Source organism: Papaver somniferum, chromosome 4 (genome assembly GCF_003573695.1).
Source record: "Papaver somniferum cultivar HN1 chromosome 4, ASM357369v1, whole genome shotgun sequence".
Classification (NCBI taxonomy): Eukaryota; Viridiplantae; Streptophyta; class Magnoliopsida; order Ranunculales; family Papaveraceae; genus Papaver; species Papaver somniferum.
The window spans coordinates 55671727-55690824 of record NC_039361.1 but is presented as its reverse complement, the minus strand read 5'-3'; the positions used below and the strand labels follow the sequence as shown (position 1 = coordinate 55690824).

General features: G+C 36.4%; 3 protein-coding genes across 5 annotated transcripts; all 3 read right to left on the bottom strand.

Annotated features, from left to right (window-relative positions):
• Positions 1–1643: 1643 nt before the first annotated feature.
• On the bottom strand, positions 1644–6888 carry LOC113275572 (putative clathrin assembly protein At2g01600). 2 transcript variants are annotated; one of them, XM_026525108.1, is made up of 16 exons: positions 6624–6888; positions 6424–6493; positions 6220–6317; positions 5680–5818; positions 5418–5545; positions 4751–4843; positions 4549–4599; positions 4114–4179; positions 3954–4019; positions 3699–3779; positions 3526–3603; positions 3120–3296; positions 2936–3011; positions 2744–2850; positions 2113–2537; positions 1644–1905 (listed from the first exon to the last, which is right to left on the bottom strand). In XM_026525108.1, exons 1-15 carry the CDS (start codon positions 6711–6713, stop codon positions 2148–2150), a joined length of 1710 nt encoding a protein of 569 aa, XP_026380893.1. In that variant the 5' UTR covers positions 6714–6888; the 3' UTR covers positions 1644–1905; positions 2113–2147. The 2 variants fall into 2 exon arrangements, with proteins under 2 accessions (XP_026380893.1, XP_026380892.1); XM_026525107.1 differs by lacking the exon at positions 1644–1905 and having other exon boundaries at positions 1929–2537.
• Positions 6889–11202: 4314 nt separating this feature from the next.
• Positions 11203–12340, bottom strand: LOC113275571 (probable NAD(P)H dehydrogenase subunit CRR3, chloroplastic). Its single transcript, XM_026525106.1, has 3 exons — positions 11995–12340; positions 11767–11903; positions 11203–11667 (listed from the first exon to the last, which is right to left on the bottom strand). Exons 1-3 carry the CDS (start codon positions 12216–12218, stop codon positions 11543–11545), a joined length of 486 nt encoding a protein of 161 aa, XP_026380891.1. The 5' UTR covers positions 12219–12340; the 3' UTR covers positions 11203–11542.
• A 96-nt stretch (positions 12341–12436) lies between these two features.
• Positions 12437–16220, bottom strand: LOC113275570 (senescence-associated protein AAF, chlorolplastic-like). 2 transcript variants are annotated; one of them, XM_026525104.1, is made up of 13 exons: positions 16065–16220; positions 14997–15405; positions 14784–14921; positions 14628–14701; positions 14424–14500; positions 14233–14304; positions 14014–14082; positions 13885–13931; positions 13676–13802; positions 13416–13484; positions 13209–13312; positions 12956–13031; positions 12437–12831 (listed from the first exon to the last, which is right to left on the bottom strand). In XM_026525104.1, exons 2-13 carry the CDS (start codon positions 15335–15337, stop codon positions 12649–12651), a joined length of 1377 nt encoding a protein of 458 aa, XP_026380889.1. In that variant the 5' UTR covers positions 15338–15405; positions 16065–16220; the 3' UTR covers positions 12437–12648. The 2 variants fall into 2 exon arrangements, with proteins under 2 accessions (XP_026380889.1, XP_026380890.1); XM_026525105.1 differs by having other exon boundaries at positions 14784–14915.
• Positions 16221–19098: the final 2878 nt, after the last annotated feature.

Genomic DNA, 19098 nt, shown 5'->3' with positions numbered 1-19098 from the left:
ACAGCAGAGACGGAGCTGTTAGTGGGGTGGGTGGTGCCATGGCCCCACCTAAAATTTTGAAATCTCGTACCTAGTGTTACATGTTTGGTAGTGAGTCATTTGGTACGTGAGTATGCGAGTAGGAGAAATACAATACAGACGTCAATATAAGGCCACAACCCATAGGGTTTCTATTTAGTGTTCATCAGGAATTTCATCAAATCGATAATCTCCTCCTCTCTTTTGTGAACCTAGTCGGTTGCCTTCCCTTACAGGGTTGTAAGTACTATAGTCTCTATACTGTAGTTGTACCAATTTACCTAACCAATATCGAATACTATATCAATTGATACTATGGACAATTGATTTTTTAATATTTCATTTTACCATTATAAATCCTTTTACCTTTGGTATTATGAACAATTGATTTTTTAAGGTAAAAAGTTCATTTATTTTTTCATTAAGTTTTATTTTACAGTGTATGATGCAAACGGATGTAACTTATTTACCAAAAGAAAAAATGATTAACTAAGGTTAAAGGATTTTTTTTCATAATGCCCCACCCAAATAAAAATCCTGGCTCCGCCACTGTCCAACATGCTAAACAAATGCTTTGGTAAATTGTTTTACACAAAAAAAAAATGTAATTCTCATTGTTTGTTATTGTCAGGTTTCACCCATTGTAGCTGCCCATCCATATGGAATGTTTTCTACATTTCTATGATTTTTAACAAATCTTCTATATTAAACAGAAATTTTGGATCCAAAATACTCCGAGTTCTTTTTTGTACAGAAAAAAAGAAATGAATCAGTAAGTAAATGAGATGATGGCCCTAGCTGTCAACAAATGTACGCTTATGAATTTGAAAAAGAAGGCCCGGGTACTGTGGACAAAGGAAAAGTAATTAAAGAGAAGGAACCATATATATATATATGTATATGAAACTTTGAATGAATAATCTTTTTGAGGTTTCTCCTTTTTTTTCTTTCTCTGTCTAGATTTTTTTCCTGCTAATTTTAGCACCTTCTCTTTTACTTTTGAAAAGCTATTCAAAGAACTCCGGGACTCTAACCAAATTGTTTGAGAGCAAGTATTTTAGACTGAGTTCTATGGACTCAAAACTCCTAAATTCTGTCCAAAGAAAATGTTATAAATAGGCAACCTCCAAAATCTCGTCCAAGCTGACGCTGCCAGTTTAATAGGGGAACATGAGATACTGATTATTCGCTGCAGCATAGCTGTAAAAACCTGTAATTAGAAACGTTAACTCTGACGAACTGTTGCTAGAAATGTTAAAGGTGTAATAAAAACATGTTCCAATCAATCAATTATATCCGGTTGAAGGTGAAACGTCACTGATTCTTTTTTAAGGCAATGTGATGCATCGTGATTATTTCTGATAAAGCATGCAATTGTGGTCCCTATGGACCATTGTTCTGAATTAACTGGTACACTGTAGCTTTTATTTATTTTGTTTTAGAAGTTAATTAAGAATGATTATCATGATCAACATACCAGACACCGCAGGGACAAATATTTCAGAACCACTTCTTATTGCCCATCCATGTACTCCAAAAATTGGTTTTTGGATGATGGCTGCGCCGCTGCAGCAGTAGTGGGTCAGTGACAACTGACATCTCATTGTTGTTTCAGTGACAACTCATTGTTGCAAAATTGTGTTCGATAAATTTAAATTTTCGGCTTGTTCTTGGTTGATATTTTCAACGGATAATTTGAGAAGTATGTGAAGCATAGAGATATAGTCAGAGAATAGCTTGAGGAATTTATGGAAGGAAATAGTTGAAAAGAGTTTCAAATTATATTCAATTCAATGATCTAGAAGCTTATGACTTTCTCCTCTGTTATCTTATTGTTGGAAAACTTCCCCAAATTTACAGAGATTAGAAGCAGTCCATGTCTCCAACCTGCATTTACAACACAGGTTCAATTATCAGCATATAAACTACTATATAAAACTTGAAAAATCTTACAGCTTTCTATGCAATCCAAATATTACAACTCCTGTTCTTTCTTTCTTTTTTCCAACTCAAAAACATCGGCAAAACAAAGCCTAATACATGAATAGAATACACATTGAGTAAAAAAAGAAAGAAAAGATAACCCAGCCGAACCTCGCTTGTGTGTAAGTTTAGCGCGATTGACGCGGTTACAGGAGACCGGTGGCTCCGAAAGGATTGTTGTGAGAATGAGAAGGGTTCTGGTTCGCAGGGAAAGGCCCAAATCCCATATCACCAAATGGATTTGATGCATTCATATTTAAGTTTGGATTTGAAGGACCCATGATTAGATCCTGGTGTCCTTGATAAGCTGTTGTTGGCTGTTGTGGTGGATACTGACCAAAGGGATTCATCTGCTGCTGATTCATCCCTGCCATTTGAACTGCTGGAGAAGGTGCAATATTGTTTGATACTGCAAAAGGATCTTGCATCGTCTCAAACGGATTCGGGGCAGGCGCTCCATAAACAGGCTGCTGTGATGCTCTGTAGGCTCCTTCGTCGAATAAACTATTCAGAGTCAGTGTGTCCAGTCCACCACCCTGTGAATAATTTCACAAGTTTCCATTTCAAATTCAAGATTTAACTCCAACATGTGCAACACATCTCGGAAGACAAATAGTTGAAACTCTTCATAAAGATGGCATATCTATGTGGACAGTGTTTCTTCTAGTTCATCACAAATCATGCACGAAAAATACGCTAGGGAACAAAAAAAAACAAACAAAGATATGTAGAGTGGACCAACCAATTGTCTATTGTTGGCAGAAGAAATGTCGGTTCCAGGAGTGGTAACCAGAGCAAGCTCCCATCCAGAAGGATCAAATGCGTTTGGTGGAGCAGGAGCAGAGCTATCTGCATGTTGTAAAATATAAAGCATAAATGGGCCTGTACGACTATAATAAGGTACAAGAAACAGAACTTAACGAGCAAGATTTACCAGATGAAACTATGGCAAGAGCCAATGCATTGCTTTCCTCAATTGCAGATGCATTCGGATGTGTAGAATTTAACCCCTACTCACAATAAAGCAACAAAACAATACGCATCGGTACAACTTACCACGAAAAATAAAAATAAAAAGACACAAAAAAGAGCTAATGTAATCAACCGAGGGGTTGTACCAGCAGATCACTGTCATCCAGGTGATTGTTAGCCTGAGGAGGAGGAGCGTCCATGTCAGATGCAGATTCCACATCAGGCGGCAGTTGATTTGGTTCCTCCAAAGATGGTTCTATATCATCTGAAATAGAGGGACCTTCTTCCGGTTTGTATGTCAAGAGGAGCCTCTCAGGCATTTCCTGTTTCAGGATGACCAATTGTCACTCAATATAAATCTTCTCAAGCAAATCCAAGTTTTGTTACAAGTGAAAAGATTTCTCTCTTCAGCTTGTTTGGTAATCGAATGAAATTTTGTTACAAAAATATCATGACTACCAAATCAAGATCAAGAATTTTCTCTGAAACCAAATTCTCATGCTGATAGAATGTGAATGTGAATGTGAATGCGAAGAGGGTGTTAAAACTAACCAATGGCTCCCTAACAGTAACCATCCTCGGTGCCTCTCTTATGTACTCTTCCATTGTTGCAAGAAAAGACTGGGGTGGCTGGATGGGGAAAGAAGAACAGGTTAGTTTCAACAAAAGAGTCTCCTAAAAGGAAAATAAACGAAATGAACTTTGGTCCCTTTTAGAAGGATTACCTCTTTCAAGGCTGGAAACTGGAAATTCCTGGCAAGTTCTAATCCTTTGCAAATCTCATAAAAATCAGAAAGTCCCCCAGCCTAAAAAAAAAAACACAAATTTCTTTAGTAAACCAGAATAAACATAAAAGCTTTCGTTTAAGGTTCATTATGCTTAGGCCCTCAAGAGACACTACCCCTCAGTGCAAAGAGGAGATGTATACAATCCAAAGAATTAACTCCAGGATTTATTTTCAACCAAGCCTGCAGTAATACCTGTTGCCCAGCTCGTCTGTAGATATCGAGGGCCTTCACGGCTTCATGCCTTGGCATCTCAAAAAACTGTGAAAGATACAAACAGGTAAGGTAAAGAATATGCAAGATGTTGCTTGGAACTATAAAGATTAGTTAACTATGATACAAGAAGATAACATACCTTATCAACAAGATTTATAATGCCGTCATTGATGGCACAATAAATTTTAAAGCTCTCCTTTAGTACCTGAAAGAGTAACAAAAAGGTTGAGCAGGGGAATGGGGATCATGCAGTTATTAAAAAGCCGATAAGAACCATGGTCAGGCATTTCCACGCATTATTTAATGTTGCTGACAGATGGGTGGAACAGGAAAGCATTTACCTCCATCCTCCAAATATAACAAGTTTCTAACTCCCTCCATGCCGTTTAACTAGGTAATCATTTTATTGAATGGAAAGGGAAGAGTATTATTTTCATATCTACTAATTAATTTAACCAACCCTGTATTATCTTGTAACTTCTACTACTACTTAATTTAGCTGTCACTCAGAAACTTGCACTTTTTAGCGAGATCATTATGACAACATAAAATATATAGTATCACATGGACTTACCAGAGCAAGGGCATATTGTATCACATAATTGACAACCGCCGCCCCTTCTGGCTGTAGAGTCAAAATCAAATGTCAGTCTTACAAAACAAAGAAATGAAAACAAAATTCAAACTGCATTTTACAAAGAAAGAAAAGTGAAAATCGCTTGGTGTAATATGCGACTAAAAGGAACAATCTTTTTTATCAGAAATGCATGCATTACCCGACATCCAATAAGACGATACAGCAGCTGCTGCAAGGCAGGCAACTGCTCCAACAATTCTTCACTGTCCAAATCCCTAGTCCTGCTGTACCCCTGATAATAAAAGCAAGAAAGGCTATAAATGTTACTCAACCGCGAGTGGTGAAAATAAAAAACTGAAGTATGATGCGACAGAGACTGAGTAAGCTTTCATCCAGAAACCATCTTAGTTTCTAGCATACGAACTACAGATGCTGCCATAACCAAAATTCAACATGCTCTAAAAATAAAACCGCAGGCCTCTCTACTATTCTCTACTGACTGAATTTCAAAAAGATGTGGGTTTCTTACTGCGTCTTGGGACACACTACAATCATATCTCCAAGTCAGATGGTACCCTAACTACCCTACACGTCCAACAGAAATTCCAGTCTTTCCAAAGGAAAAAAACAATTGTTAAATACTATATGAGCTTCATGTCGTGGAGAAACTTTACAGTTGATGCCATCTAAAACTAAACTACTTCACATTGTTATTAACCTTTATCTTTCAGTAGTTAATAATCTTTCTTCCGAAACCTGATTGCTTCCTAGTCTTTTGCTTCTACTATTCTATCATACACCTCATTGCCTAGCAAGACAGCCTATATATATTTCGATGGAGCAAGAATCTTACTTCAAGCACATACCTTATCCTGACCTTGGACAGGTCTTGGTAAACGTTCAGCTTCAATATCATACTTCAAAACCCTAAAGCATTCTAGTCTTTCCTCCAGGAAAAGTGCATATGTACGAACCCATGCAGAGCAATCCCAAGCTGAAAAGGAAACAAATACATTCAACTGTATGTTCTGCTACTCCTTAATTAAGAAATAAATAGTTACTAAACTATAAAAAGAATACGTAAATAACGGAGAATTCTGTGAGGAAGGTGGACAATGACAAACTAACCAATAGGACTTGAGTCATCCTTGAAGTTGGATAGTTGTAAAATACGTCCTCTCTGAGAATAGTTCAAGAGCTCTTCCCTGAAAGTAGGATCTCCCTCTCGTAACATTCTATGGATAACTATAAGTGTTTTCAATGCCACCTGCGGACACCACACAATAAGAACATAATAGTTACAAAATGAACATAAATAGAGTAAATGCCCAAACACAGGAAGGTGACAGTTAGACGTTGTTTGCGGCGGTGTTTTCTGATATGCATTTAACAGTCATTCATCCAAATAAACAGCACTACTAGTGTATACAATGTCACACTGAATTTCGACCAAAAGTTGTAATTTCCAATTCCTTTTATAACTAGTTTCAAGATCTTCTGAGTTTTCTTAAATGTCGACCCGCTCACATAAAAAATCCCAGTAAATTCCAGTATCTTAACCAAATTTAAGTGCTCCTCCTTCACAATAGAATTCATTCAAAATTCAACAGCAGCCTAAGATCTAAAAATCCAACATTCTAAAGAGAGAGAAAAAAGTGTATAGCATACCGTCCAGTTATGAGTCTTTGCCAATCGCCTAGATAAAGCATGTATACAATAAGCAACATCCGCTCGTGGACGAACCACAGAAGTATTAGCCAAAATTTCTGTATCAAATCAAAAGAGAAACAAAAAAAAAACAATTCAATTAGATAAAATTTGTCACCAAAATAACTTCAAAATTCAATTAAAGAAGTATTATGATTCCCTCACTTCTAAGATGTCTTTCCTTTGGTGGACATTCAACATGATTTGTTGCTTTAACAATTGCGACATCAACATCCTTCAAATTACCCCCCCAAAAAAATAGAAAAAAAAATCAGAAAATTAAGATTTATAAAAAGGAATGAGAAAAAAGAAGGAAACTAAAAATAGAAAAATGAAATCTAAGGAAGACTGACTGACTGACAGACCTTGAATTCGCTATTAACTTTGGCTAAACCAACAGTAGTAGAGTCTTTGAGAGCACCATATGCTTTCCTCAATGACTGTAAAGTCGCCATCAATCTATCCAAATCCCGACAGTTTCTCTCTTCCCTTCAACTCTGCGAATCGATCGCTCTCTTTCTTGGTAAAAGAGGGAAGACGAAGAAGAAGACGAAAGAAGAAAGAACCCTTCTTTTGGGGGTCGTTTGGTTCTTACGTGGATAGTTTATTTTTGACAGAGAAGAGAACCAAACGAAATGAATGTGAAAAATCGGAGAAATGATGCTCATGTGACTCGTCGACCGTATCAAAATTATGTCTAGGTGTATTGCTTCATAATTCATGTGTATTGTCACTTTATTTTATTTTGCTGTGATGGGCTATTGGCCCTATGATTTGGTACTTTCTTATGATTATTTTTTTGGTTTATTTTCTAAGAAATACTATTACTTTATTACATATGGTAAGACCCTACTAACAAGCTGGAGGATGACATGTGGACTGGGGTTCATTCGACACCTGAATGTGGGTTGTCTGAAGTGGTATTATTCATGTTTTGAGTGGGATTTCCTGTACTAGTCCAATTTTCTGTAATCTGCAAAAACCGATACAGAGAAGACACGGGAAAGTGAAGATGCTAGTAACAACATAAGCTTATTCCGGCACAATGACTGATACAACGGCAAGTAGTTCCTATCATCCAACTGAGTGGTCCTAGTGATTCCCACTACATTTTAAATAGTTTTTCTTTTCTTTTTCATTGCCTTGTATATATATGTTTTTTGTGTTTTTTTGGTAAGAGTAATTTATTAAACGAAAACTACACGAGCTTCACAGCACGGGGGAAAGCTCTCCCCATTACATCATCAGCTAGAACATAATTCAAAAATCTAGGTGGACTAGAAACCCATCGCTGATTTACATTTGGATAGACAACATATTTAGCCAGATTGTCGGTTGCAAAATTACCTTCGCGATACTCCTGACAGAAGGATACATGGTCAAAAAGAGAAACAAGATATCTAATATCCTTTAAAAGGTTTACAAAGTACCAAGGAACAATAGACTTATTGTTCACTAGGCTAACTATATATGTCGAGTCACTGACAACCTCAATCTTATGAATACCCAAGGAAAGGGCTAGTTGCAAACCCTCCTTAATAGCAACCAGTTCAGCCATATTACTGCCGTTCTTAAAGATGTGTTTGGCGAAGGCTGCAACAAACGCTCCCTGATCAGATCTGATAACTCCACCTATACCTGCATCATGAGATAAATTTGCCGCACCATCCGTATTAAGTTTGTGGTAACCCGGTGAGGGAAAGGTCCAACCATAGTATTGAACAGATAGGGGAATACGATTTGTTGTAGAGGTGACAACAGCAAATTCAGAGGCTTGAGAAAACGCCAAATGGACAACTAGTTCAGTATTGAAAGGCTGATTATGAAAAACTGTTTGATTTCTAGCAATCCAGATATGTCATAGAAGAAAAGGTATTGATCATTTGACTTAAATGCCTCATACCTCGTGGATGATATTGGCACATAGTGATTACCCACTTGATGACAACATATGAGGAAGGCAGCTGAAAACCCAAGCCTCATCCGACACCTTAATATCCGAACCATCCCCAACACACCATCGTAAACCAGCCTTAACAATTTCCCGGCCTCTCAGTATACTCTTCCAACACCAAGAACTATTTTTAGCAACTGGACAATCCCATAAGCTATCATTACCAGCATATTTAGCGGTAAAAATTGAATGGACCAGACTGAGAGTGTTCATGAGCACTTTCCATGCCGTTTTGGCTAGAAAAGCAAGATTGTGGAATTCTAAATTCCTGATTCCCAAACCACCACTTTCTAGAGGCGTACTTATCTTATCCCAGCCGATAGCATGCATTCGATGCTGCCCGTCTCTACTGCCCCAAAAGAAAGATTTTCGTAGCTTGTATATCTATGTTCCAACAAGAATTTTTTCCAGCTGGTTTGTTTGGAGTCTTTTGGACTTTAGTTGTCTCCGTGGCCATTTCGAATAACATTGATCTGTGTAGTGTCTTCTTGCCTCTTATTTTGTAACCTAACAGGGATGGCACGGTTCATTAGAGGGGCGACATTTTAATAGGACAAAAGGGTCATTACACGATCATTCAAGATGTCCGTTATAAAAAAAAATACTGTAAATGATAAATTAATCCTCATAATTGATAACCTAGTTTAATGATGATAATCAAATTTAGTGTTAATGATTAATTTCACTTATATTAACTCAAAATCAAAATCAGATTTTTAGAGTTAAAAAAAAAAAAAAATTAGAGGAGAAGGTCAATCTCAATCAATTGAAGAAATTAACCAACAAAATGAAGAACCAGGACCTGAAAATGATCGGGTATACTTCCAAATTAGTGCCAACTAGCTTTTGTTGCTCAAAGTTATCTAAAATACATAAAAAAAATTATTTTTTTTACATTTTCAGAGCTAATTACGGTTGGAATTTTGCTCATAACCAACCGTAAATCGAAGTTACGGTTCGTAAAAGATGAACTACCAACCGTAACTGGTTAAATTTGAAGAAAACCCAATAGTAAAACCAGCTACGGTTGGTAACCAAATGCTCGATACCAACCGTAACTGAGTTGCGGTTGGTAAATAAATGCTCGATACCAACCGTAACTGAGTTACAGTTCGTAAACTAAAATGGTTACCAACCGTAACTGAAGAAAATTATCAGATATAAAAACATACGATTGGTAATTGAACTATTACCAACCGTAACAACATCAAAATATCCAGTTACGGTTCGTAATTGAGTTAAAATCAACCGTAACTCACATAAATCCAGAAATTTCAATTTCAATTTTCATCTAAAACCCTAATTTTTGATAGAAATTAAACTTAAATCGAACAAAATAAACCAAATCATAACTGGGTTTTCAAAACATACCTCATATAAGTCATTACACTACACTTGATTAATTTTCGAATCGTCGATTAATCGAAGATGATGAAATTTTGAGTTTTAATGGAGGTTACGGTTGATGGGAGGAGGAGAAGAGAAGAAGAAAGAAAACAAGTTTTCAATTTAGCTTTGATTTAGGTTAAAAAATGGGGAGGGTAATCTAGTTAATTTACACCTTTTATAGGACATCCCCTAATCAACTAGAGGGACATTACTATGACACTGCCGCCCCTCTAATAAACCATGCCGCCCCTATAACAGGTTACCATATTTTACTTCACTTTTAACGAAAGAAGTTTATATTTTAAAAAACAAAAAGACGCAGAAATTGTTAGGCTAAATTGTTATTATGTATTAACAAAATTGGTTAAAAAGACCAAAATCAACAATTTATGGGTGAAAAAGACATGTAAAATTTGATACTGTTTAAATGAACGAGAATGTAAAAATAACCAGGATGTAAGCAGTTTCATCCTACCCATTTTCAAATACTTTTTCTTATTTTTAATTTACATCAGGATGCATCCAGTTTCATCCTTGTTATTTTTTAAGTTTTAGTCAGGATGAATCCAGTTTCATCCTTGCTATTTTTTTGTTGTCCATTTCACCCATACTAATTTTTACTCGTCCATTTGAACCATGTTTTAAAAATATTTGGACAAATGAATCATTTTCCGTGAAATTTACTTGAGCATTTTGTTTTTTGTTTTTTTGTTTTTGAATGTGATGGTAAAGATGTTTGGGTAGCTGCAACAAACCATAAAATGCAATTCTATATGTTGATGCGTTCCATTTTCTCCGCTTTCTCTTAATAGGATTTTTACTTGTTAAAGGAGGACATTAAAATTGCAACAATCTTACGTCTAAAAATGGGTGCTTACTACTTACATCTTATCATGCACAATGAAGTCAGAGTGGAGCAAAAGCCTTGCTCGGCTGCTTGCTCAGAGAACTAAAATCTTGCACTTTTGAGTCGTTTAGATGTATTCAAATCTTTGACTTTTGACTCTTTTTCCTTTGACGGCCGTTGACTTTCTTAGGATCTTCCAAATTGTTAAAGAGTCGTTAAAATTGTTAGGCTAACTACCTTCGCCATCTTACTTTTGGACCGTACAAGGAAGTAGAGAACCAAGCAGAATTTTCAAAGGTGACTTAAAACTTCCCACTGAATAGAGCTAAGATAAAACATGTTTATATATTTATTTTTTATATACCACCGACTATGAGTGTATGACAACGCAGTTCTTAGGGTAATCAATCTTGTTTGACATCCTTAATAAAACATAGTATATCTTAATCTTATTTTTTATGCTTTCAATGACAACAACAATGACAACAAAAAGTGCGGGCAGAAGAGATTTGTTAACTAACCACACCCCACAAATTTCTTGGTTAACTAATCTTGAGTCTGAGTTGTCACCTAAAATTTCATAGTATATATTGCAAGTGAAATGCAACTTTCAAGAACAAACAGTAGTTTAACATATGCCATTTTAGAACCTCTCTTAGTTAAAAAAAAAACAGGACTCTGCAAGAAAAAACATTAAGCAGAGACTAAGGTTGCTTTATACGTAAGCAAGCATTAATCGTACTTGATTCATGTATGCACATAATTATTAATCATTCAAAAGGTAAAATAGACAACAAAGATTTGATGCTTCCTTAAAAGAAACTTATGCCCATAATCAAAAACCATGAGTACAACCACCATCATCTGGTACATACACTACATAAGTACATATATTCTTTGATTACTGCTCAAGTATTGCCTTTAAATTGGGTTCCACTGTCGAGCATAGTTATAAGTGGAAATACCCATTCCGTTTAGTCTATAGTGCAGCGGAGAGGTAGGAGGATCGACTCCCGCAACAGCTTGGTGGATCTGCTTGGGCGAGTTGGGATAATGCAGCAGAAAATGAGGTTATTTGCATGTGTTGAAATTTTTTACATTATCAAGTCATCAAGAAATGGGACATCAAATGGCAACTTTACAAAGCCGCAAGCAACCAAGAGGCACAAAACCCAGACAGGTAGCACCCATGTACATAGTATCACAAAAATGTCTTTACCTGCAGCAGCAGATCAAGAGATTAATTACAAGAGACCAAAATGAAATCAGGATAATAAATTAGAAAAGAGTGGGAAAGAAGAATGGATTGGAATAATACCAGCTGAACGAGTAGGCCCTTCTGTAGTGTCGAGGATCCATTCACCGGTTTCTCGAAGTTTCTGCTCAACAGGTCCTTCTTCTTCTCCAAATGGGTTTGTCAGAATCTTATCAAACAGGGTTTTTTCTCCAGAGTCTCTATCAATGTTCATATCTGTTCACAGTCAATTCGTATCCCATCGTATAGAACATAGATATAGATTAGAGAGGAGAAAAAGTAAGGACATACTCTGAATCTCTGTTGCGGTACATGCCGGCACCAATAGCCTTTTCGACTTCTGCTTTAGACGGCTGTTGTTTTATCCCCTTCAGACCCTGCTGTCTTGTCTTGCTTTGGGTTGTTGGAACAGAAGAACCAGGTGACCTTTTGGAGACATTGTTGTTGTTGCTGTTAGGTAGAGTTGCGAAAATGGAGTTGGTGATTACAGAAGAAGAACATCTTAGACTAGCCATTCTGTTCTGTTAATCCTCTACAAATTTCAACTTTGAACCACAAGCCCTATATCTCTAGACAGAGATGATAAGATAGAGATAGCAACTCCTGAGCTCTGGGACCATCAATTTTCGATGCCAAAACCATGTACATATATGCCCGTGAGTTCTGGTTCTAGCTTCACTGGAGCTTTTCAGTTTACACAAACACTCTTTTTAATGGACAATAATCTCTTACAAAGATCAAGTGAACTTATGGAATTAGATTAGAACTTGTTTATTTAGAGAATTAATCGTCTGAGAGTCTAGAGACATGACAAAACAAGAAATGAGACAGCTTTTATCATAACATATTATCAGCTTGTTTCAGTTCTTGAAGAATTAACAGTCTATTGATCATCATTCTGTGAACTTCTTCTATATATTTACAATAAAAAAAGCAATGAGTTTCTCAGTCTTTCTTAACATCTGTGTCGTCTTCCTCATCGTCTGTGAGATCTGTATCCTTCCATGGCTTGTCGTTCATCATGAATCTCAAACTATCTCCTTCTTCAATTTCCCATTGTTTCTTTAGTTCATCTATAGTTCTTGATGCTGCTGCAGCAATAGCTGGGCTGTCATCTTCTGCCAATCTCTGTTTTCAGAGACACCAAGATGAAAAACACCGCTATTAACTTTTTTTCCCAAAGGAAAGTGGACTTCTATAAGTTTAAATTAGCACAGAAACCATATCTTGAATTTTAAGCTGCTAAGTTTACCTGTAATGCTCCCATACCAGCATTCCCAAGAGTCCACATTGATGGAGCTGATGACAATGCATTTGCAAGTGCTTGCCTACAAAAGCAAAATGTAAAAAGAAAAAACGTGTCAGCACTAAGTGTTGAATCAACGCTTGAACTCAATAAGTTTGAGTCGAACTGAACATTATCAATTCAGCACATAAACCACTATTGCAGAAATTTCAGATAGGATTAGGTTGTAGACACATTATGACTAGGCATTGCAAATTACCTTGTGCTATCATCAGGAGAGCTTGAGCACTCCGCCAATAACGAGACACTACTTTTACCATCCATTGCATCAAGATCTATAAGAGCTGAAACTAACAATTCAAGCTGCACCAATATAATGAGAGATTCTGTGAACAAAGTAGTCATTTGGAATGGACAAACTGATATGATACCATAAACAAAATGAGAATGAGTAAGATGAATAAACCTCCTCAGGGTCAGTGTAGTCAATTCCATCAGCTTCAGATAGAGCAGACGCCATGCTCAAATAAACTTCCTGTTAATATTGAAGAATTGAGTAAAGGTACAAAAATGCCATACAGTAACAGACATGATAAGGCAGATGGAAGATAGTAGTAGTGAAGGCATTGGGTGTTGATACCCACAACTTCAGTTCAAAAGTCATAAGCACTCAGGTTCCTACTGACCGATCAAAACAAATGACTCCATATGATCAGTAAGACAAACCTTAATGGAGTTTATGCTGCTGGACGAAATTTCCCCAGGAAAAAAATCAGCAGTCTTCCCATTCTTTTCAAGCATTACACTTCTGATGTCATTTGCTGATGAAGAATCTGAATTCCTACGTATAGGTCTACACACAAAACTTCAGCTTATTACAAAATGTCAAGATAAAGAAACAAACGCAATCATCAGAGCAGGAACTTTATACTTACAGTTTGTACATCTTAGTAACCATCATGTCATGGATGTTCTTCACAAACTGTAAGAAGACAAGGTACAGAGAAGTTAGGTCTAATTCGTAAAGGCTTACACAAAAACACAGAATCGTTAAGTTTCATTACCTCCAAAGCCGTATAGGCATCTTCCATGGCACGTCTTTTAGCCAAGAAGTCAGCACGCCTCAAATCAGCCTAGAAAGGAATCAAAAGATAGCTTTGATTATCCAAAGTATCACATGCATTTAGAGGGCGTGAAGCTTTGTACAACACTTAAGTTCAGCATTCTGGAAAAAGAGTAAGAAAAAACTATGCATAAAGTTGTAAGAGGGATCACGAAAGCACCTCTAACGCCCCATCATTCCAGTGCTTGTTAGCAACACTCAACAATTTGGATTCAGCTATCTCTTTCAGAATCTGGGGGTGGTGGATGGAGACGAAGTTATTAAGAGTTGACTCAATCGCACAACCATTATGTGGTATACCATAGATTCAGTACTGATAGCTAAGTTGTGAATTATGGTAGAAAAACATACTGTTGTTATATGATGTAAGCGCTCAGCTTTTTCCTTCACACCATTGTCGATCTTCTCAGTATCCTCTCTTGCGCGAGCTACCCAGTGAAAATGAAGGTAATGAGAAGAGCCCAGATTAGAACATGACTCGTATAATTAGATCAAAATGTAATAGATATATAATGTTCTGATTCCAACGACTCAATCAAAAGCAAAAGAAATTACCATCAAGCTTAAGAACACCCAGTCCAAGAACTGCAACATCTTGGCATGCACGGTCATTCAACCTCATTAGGCCACTGAGTCATGATTGAACAATAATAAGTAAACACTTCTAAACAAACAGTATATAAGACAGATGAAAAGGAAAGTGAAATTTACCGTGAAAGCAAGACAAGGTCATTACGTGCTCTTTCATTTACAAACTTCGCATCGTTGTCAACAAATTTACCGATGCCACCTAAGCCCTGAGTTGAGTAAATAGAAGTGTTTTCCTCATCTCCAATTTGAGCTCTGTAACTAATACGTATGTTTATTAATAACATTTACTTTGTCACAGCAAACAGATAATAGAACTAAAATTTACTCCTTTACCTCACAGTGCAATCATCAGAGTTCCTAACACATTCTTTAGCTTCTGCGTTATGTGTTCCTCTTGAATGGCATACAAAAGAAGTTTCCTGATTTACATTATAAGTACATGGCTTCACAGAAATGCGCCACAAAGCCTCAGAAGATAACATGAGCTTCGCAGACAATAGATATCCACATCCAGGTCTCCGCAATTCAATTCTATGGAAGTTGGAATACAATCCATTCTGTTGTGTGGACTTGCAAAAGGAACTAATGATCCCACATTGTTCACTGCCATTTGCTCTATTAGCAACCATTGGACCGGCTAAAATCTTGCTTGTCGTGAGTGCCATTAAGCTCATCAATGTAGTAAGACTGAATCAATCATCAATATCCCTCTTAACCAGAACTATATTACCACAACTCAACCCTGAAACAAGTGAAATTATCAGTACATTATACTGATACAAGATTTCAAATTAAATTTGCGAAGAAACTGATTAAAGTAGAGTAAATTTTTTTGTTATGCAATTTTAACTCAGACATATTGTCAGACAAATTAAGGGTTTACATTTGTTGAGACACAAGTTCAGAATCATGTAACTATCTTAGGCTTAGGACAATGCTACACATGATGGGGCGTTTTGAGAACATGGACAATGAGACCCTAGCTAATCCATACTTCAATCTGGGATGTTCCACAAACTAAAACAAAAATGTTAATCCAAAAGGACCCTAGTTCATAGAAAAACCAAGTTAAAATTTTAGATATGCTGCCTAGTTCCAAGTACCCATCACAAGTAAAACTGAATCAAAAATTCCTCCCATAAAATTGTCAAACAACAGAAAAGGTGGGGATACTAATTTGTCCAAGACAAGTTCAATTGCTCAATGAAAAGAAAGAAAAACTATATTAGCATGATTTGATTATTTTTTTTTCCTGTAATAACCTGGAAATAGTGATTTAGTATCAACTGAAGCATGTACATCCCAAAAACAAAGGAAAAGGGTCATTTAGTTTAAATCTTTTTAAAGAAAATACAGGTTATTTAAGTGTGGATAAGAAACACCATGAAGTCCATTACTGACCTGTTTTGTTAACTGTGGATAACCAGGAGACAGAGAGGAAGATGCAAGTATAGGATTGGAAGAGAAGTTGAGGATGGAAAAAGAAAGAAAGTTTTGTGTAAGAAGTGAAAGGGGTGATAAATAAGAGTAGAGAGGGACCATAGAAACAAAAAAACTTACAAGCAAGAAATTGAGTCCACAAATGAAGTATATGGACCCTCATTTGCCAACCCTCAAAGCAAACAAGAGAGTTGGAAGAATAATATGACTAGTTAGTTGTGTGGTCCGAAAAAACATGTTTGTTATTGACTGCTAGTGGAGTAGATAATATGAGATGAGACTATGAGAGGTTCGCAATACAAGTTTTTTACACATACGTACAGTTTATATGACAAATCGAACTTTCAATCCAGACCGTTCAGAGGTTTCTTTTCAGCCTTTGAAGTGGATTTTGAGGACGTCGGTAGACAGTGGGAGATGCTCAAATGTCAGATGCATCCAACATATCTCCACTTGTGTTCCTTCACGAGCTGAGTTATCTCTCTGGAGCTTCCACAGTCCAATCTGGTGGCGGTCAAAAAAAAAAAAAAAACTACAAAATTGTGTCATGTGATGTGTAGGTTTTAATTTTCAACCATTCTATACTTATCGGCTTTTATTCGGTGAAACATCCCAAAAGGTGATTGTACGGTGTTTGGCCGGCACGTATAGCATTTGGATTAGTGCTGGCAAAGTGAGAGCACACTCTTTCTCTCTTTCCTGAGAATTTGGAAAAGATTTTGCTATAGCAGCCCCGTAGTTGGGCACGTGGCATTTTGTGATGTCATCTAACCCGATATCTAACTATAACTATATGGAAACACACTTGTAGCTGCCAAAAATATCCAGTGTATTCTTAAAGAAGATCTACATATATCGCTACCTTTGATAGCAACATGTGAAGATACACAGATTTTGGGAAGAGTATATTGCATCTAAACCGATTTAGAACAATTTTAAAAAAGAAAAATCCCAAATTGAGGACTAGAGAGTAGTAACACAGACCAATCACGCCACTTCAATATCAGAGGAAAAAAAAGTAATCATACCTTGATCGTTAAATTGTTTGGTTTCATCAAAAAAAATTATACCTTTTTTTCATTCTCTCTTTTGTAGTACTCAACAAGATATGAATTTTTCGTTGGTAATAGTTGTCAATTGTTTGTTATATTTCAAAATTTTATTCTGTATCCAATAGTTCTGCAAGGGTATATCAAGACTTGTACAACTGTGATCACGTTCCTTGTAGTTTTCTGAAATTCACAAGTACAAATACAGAGTTGTTCATACTATAAAATAGTTGTGGGAGCTTAGTAATGATATGTACTCAAGGTTGAACTTGTCATAGGCATGATAATGAAGGAGAGTGAATCCACTGTAAACCAATGAAACATTCATCTTGATTAAGGAACTCTAGGGAAATAAAAAAAAAAAAAAAGTAAAACGAGCAAGATAGGTTGTACCAATAAAACAGAAACTAAAGACAATACGCGGCAGTTAAAAATTCAGGAACTTATTAGAAATACGGTAAACCTGTTTACATATACCTGTGGTTAAACAGTGGTTAAATAATGGATTAAGTGACATCATAAAATGCCACATGTCCAATTATTGTGCTGCTAGAGCGAAATATTTTCCGGAGAATTTATCCTCGGAGAAATCTCGAGATATTTAGCATTTCCGTTTAGTTTTTGTGTTTTTTGGAAAAACATATGTTTAGGGACTTGTACTATACATTCGTGCTAGACATAGCGCAAAATTTACGAGATTTTTTCTGAAAAGAAATCCGACAGTCTCTGGATAGGTGTGGTTAAGTGGGTTCCGTTTTTTCTTTTTTGTTGACGCTTCGGGATTTCTCATGAAATAAATCTAACATTTTAAAACTCGTTGTAGCTCAACCAAAATGACACGGCGCCAATGAGCAAGGAGAAATAATTTGTTTGGGGATACACAAAATCCATATAAAACAAAATATCTCTCGTCAGGATTGACACACGCCCAAACAAATTGATGTTCTATTAGCAACGTTGAAAAATAAACGCTTAACATCATACTCGGTTTTCAAGTATGAGGTAGGCATTGTCCGAAGATGTACTCGGTGCGGCAAATGGTGTGTTCAAAGTTGATATGCTCTTAGCTACGCTAAACAACCGAGTATTTGAGTTTGGAGTTGAGTCTTTTGAAACTTGACTCAAGTCTCGGGGAATCTACAGGTAAATTTAACTTTCAAAGTACTAAATTTTATAAAACCATTCCTTGATGGACAAAAAACTACCATAGAATATCAGATTACATGTGTTCTATCCTCTCACGGGATTTTAGTTCAAGTTTTAAACTGCGAGAACTGTATTTCTGTAGTTCGATTAAGTTTTCGGCTTGTTACTTGATATAAGCCCCGTAACTCAAGATTTAGCATTATGCCCAGAACCTAAAATCTAGCATGCTGCTCAAGAATGGCTACTCTGAACTATCTAACCTAAAACCTGCCATTGTGACCCAACGTATGCTCTCTTACCCAAAATTTTGGGTCCCTGAATTTCCATAAAACCAAAAATCTTCATTATGGCCCATATTGACTTCTCAAAGAATCTTTGGAAGTTTTTCTTTCCACAACATAAGTACATATTTGCTCCTGATAATAGTTTTTTTTTATCTTCAGTACATACAATAGAGAATTAATCTAAATTCCTGATGTAACTGATACTTATGGAGCATTGATGTTCATGGAAGCCTAGACCTTCCCAGGTCCTAGTGGTCTCCTCTAGGCTATTATTAGACTCAATGGAAAGTAGTAAAATAAGATGTGGTGTAGTTAGTGTTAGATCATTGCTCGGTCGAACTCACAAGTGTTGCTTTCTCAAACTTGTTATAAAATTTAGTTGTAAAAATTATATCTTTATTTCTTGTCTACAACTAGTTAAGTCTCGGATTAGGATTGAAGTGTAGTTGAGAAACGAACATCACGGCAGTTATCATTGTGGTCTACCGTTTGAAGGCAAAGATCAATTGAAGTTTT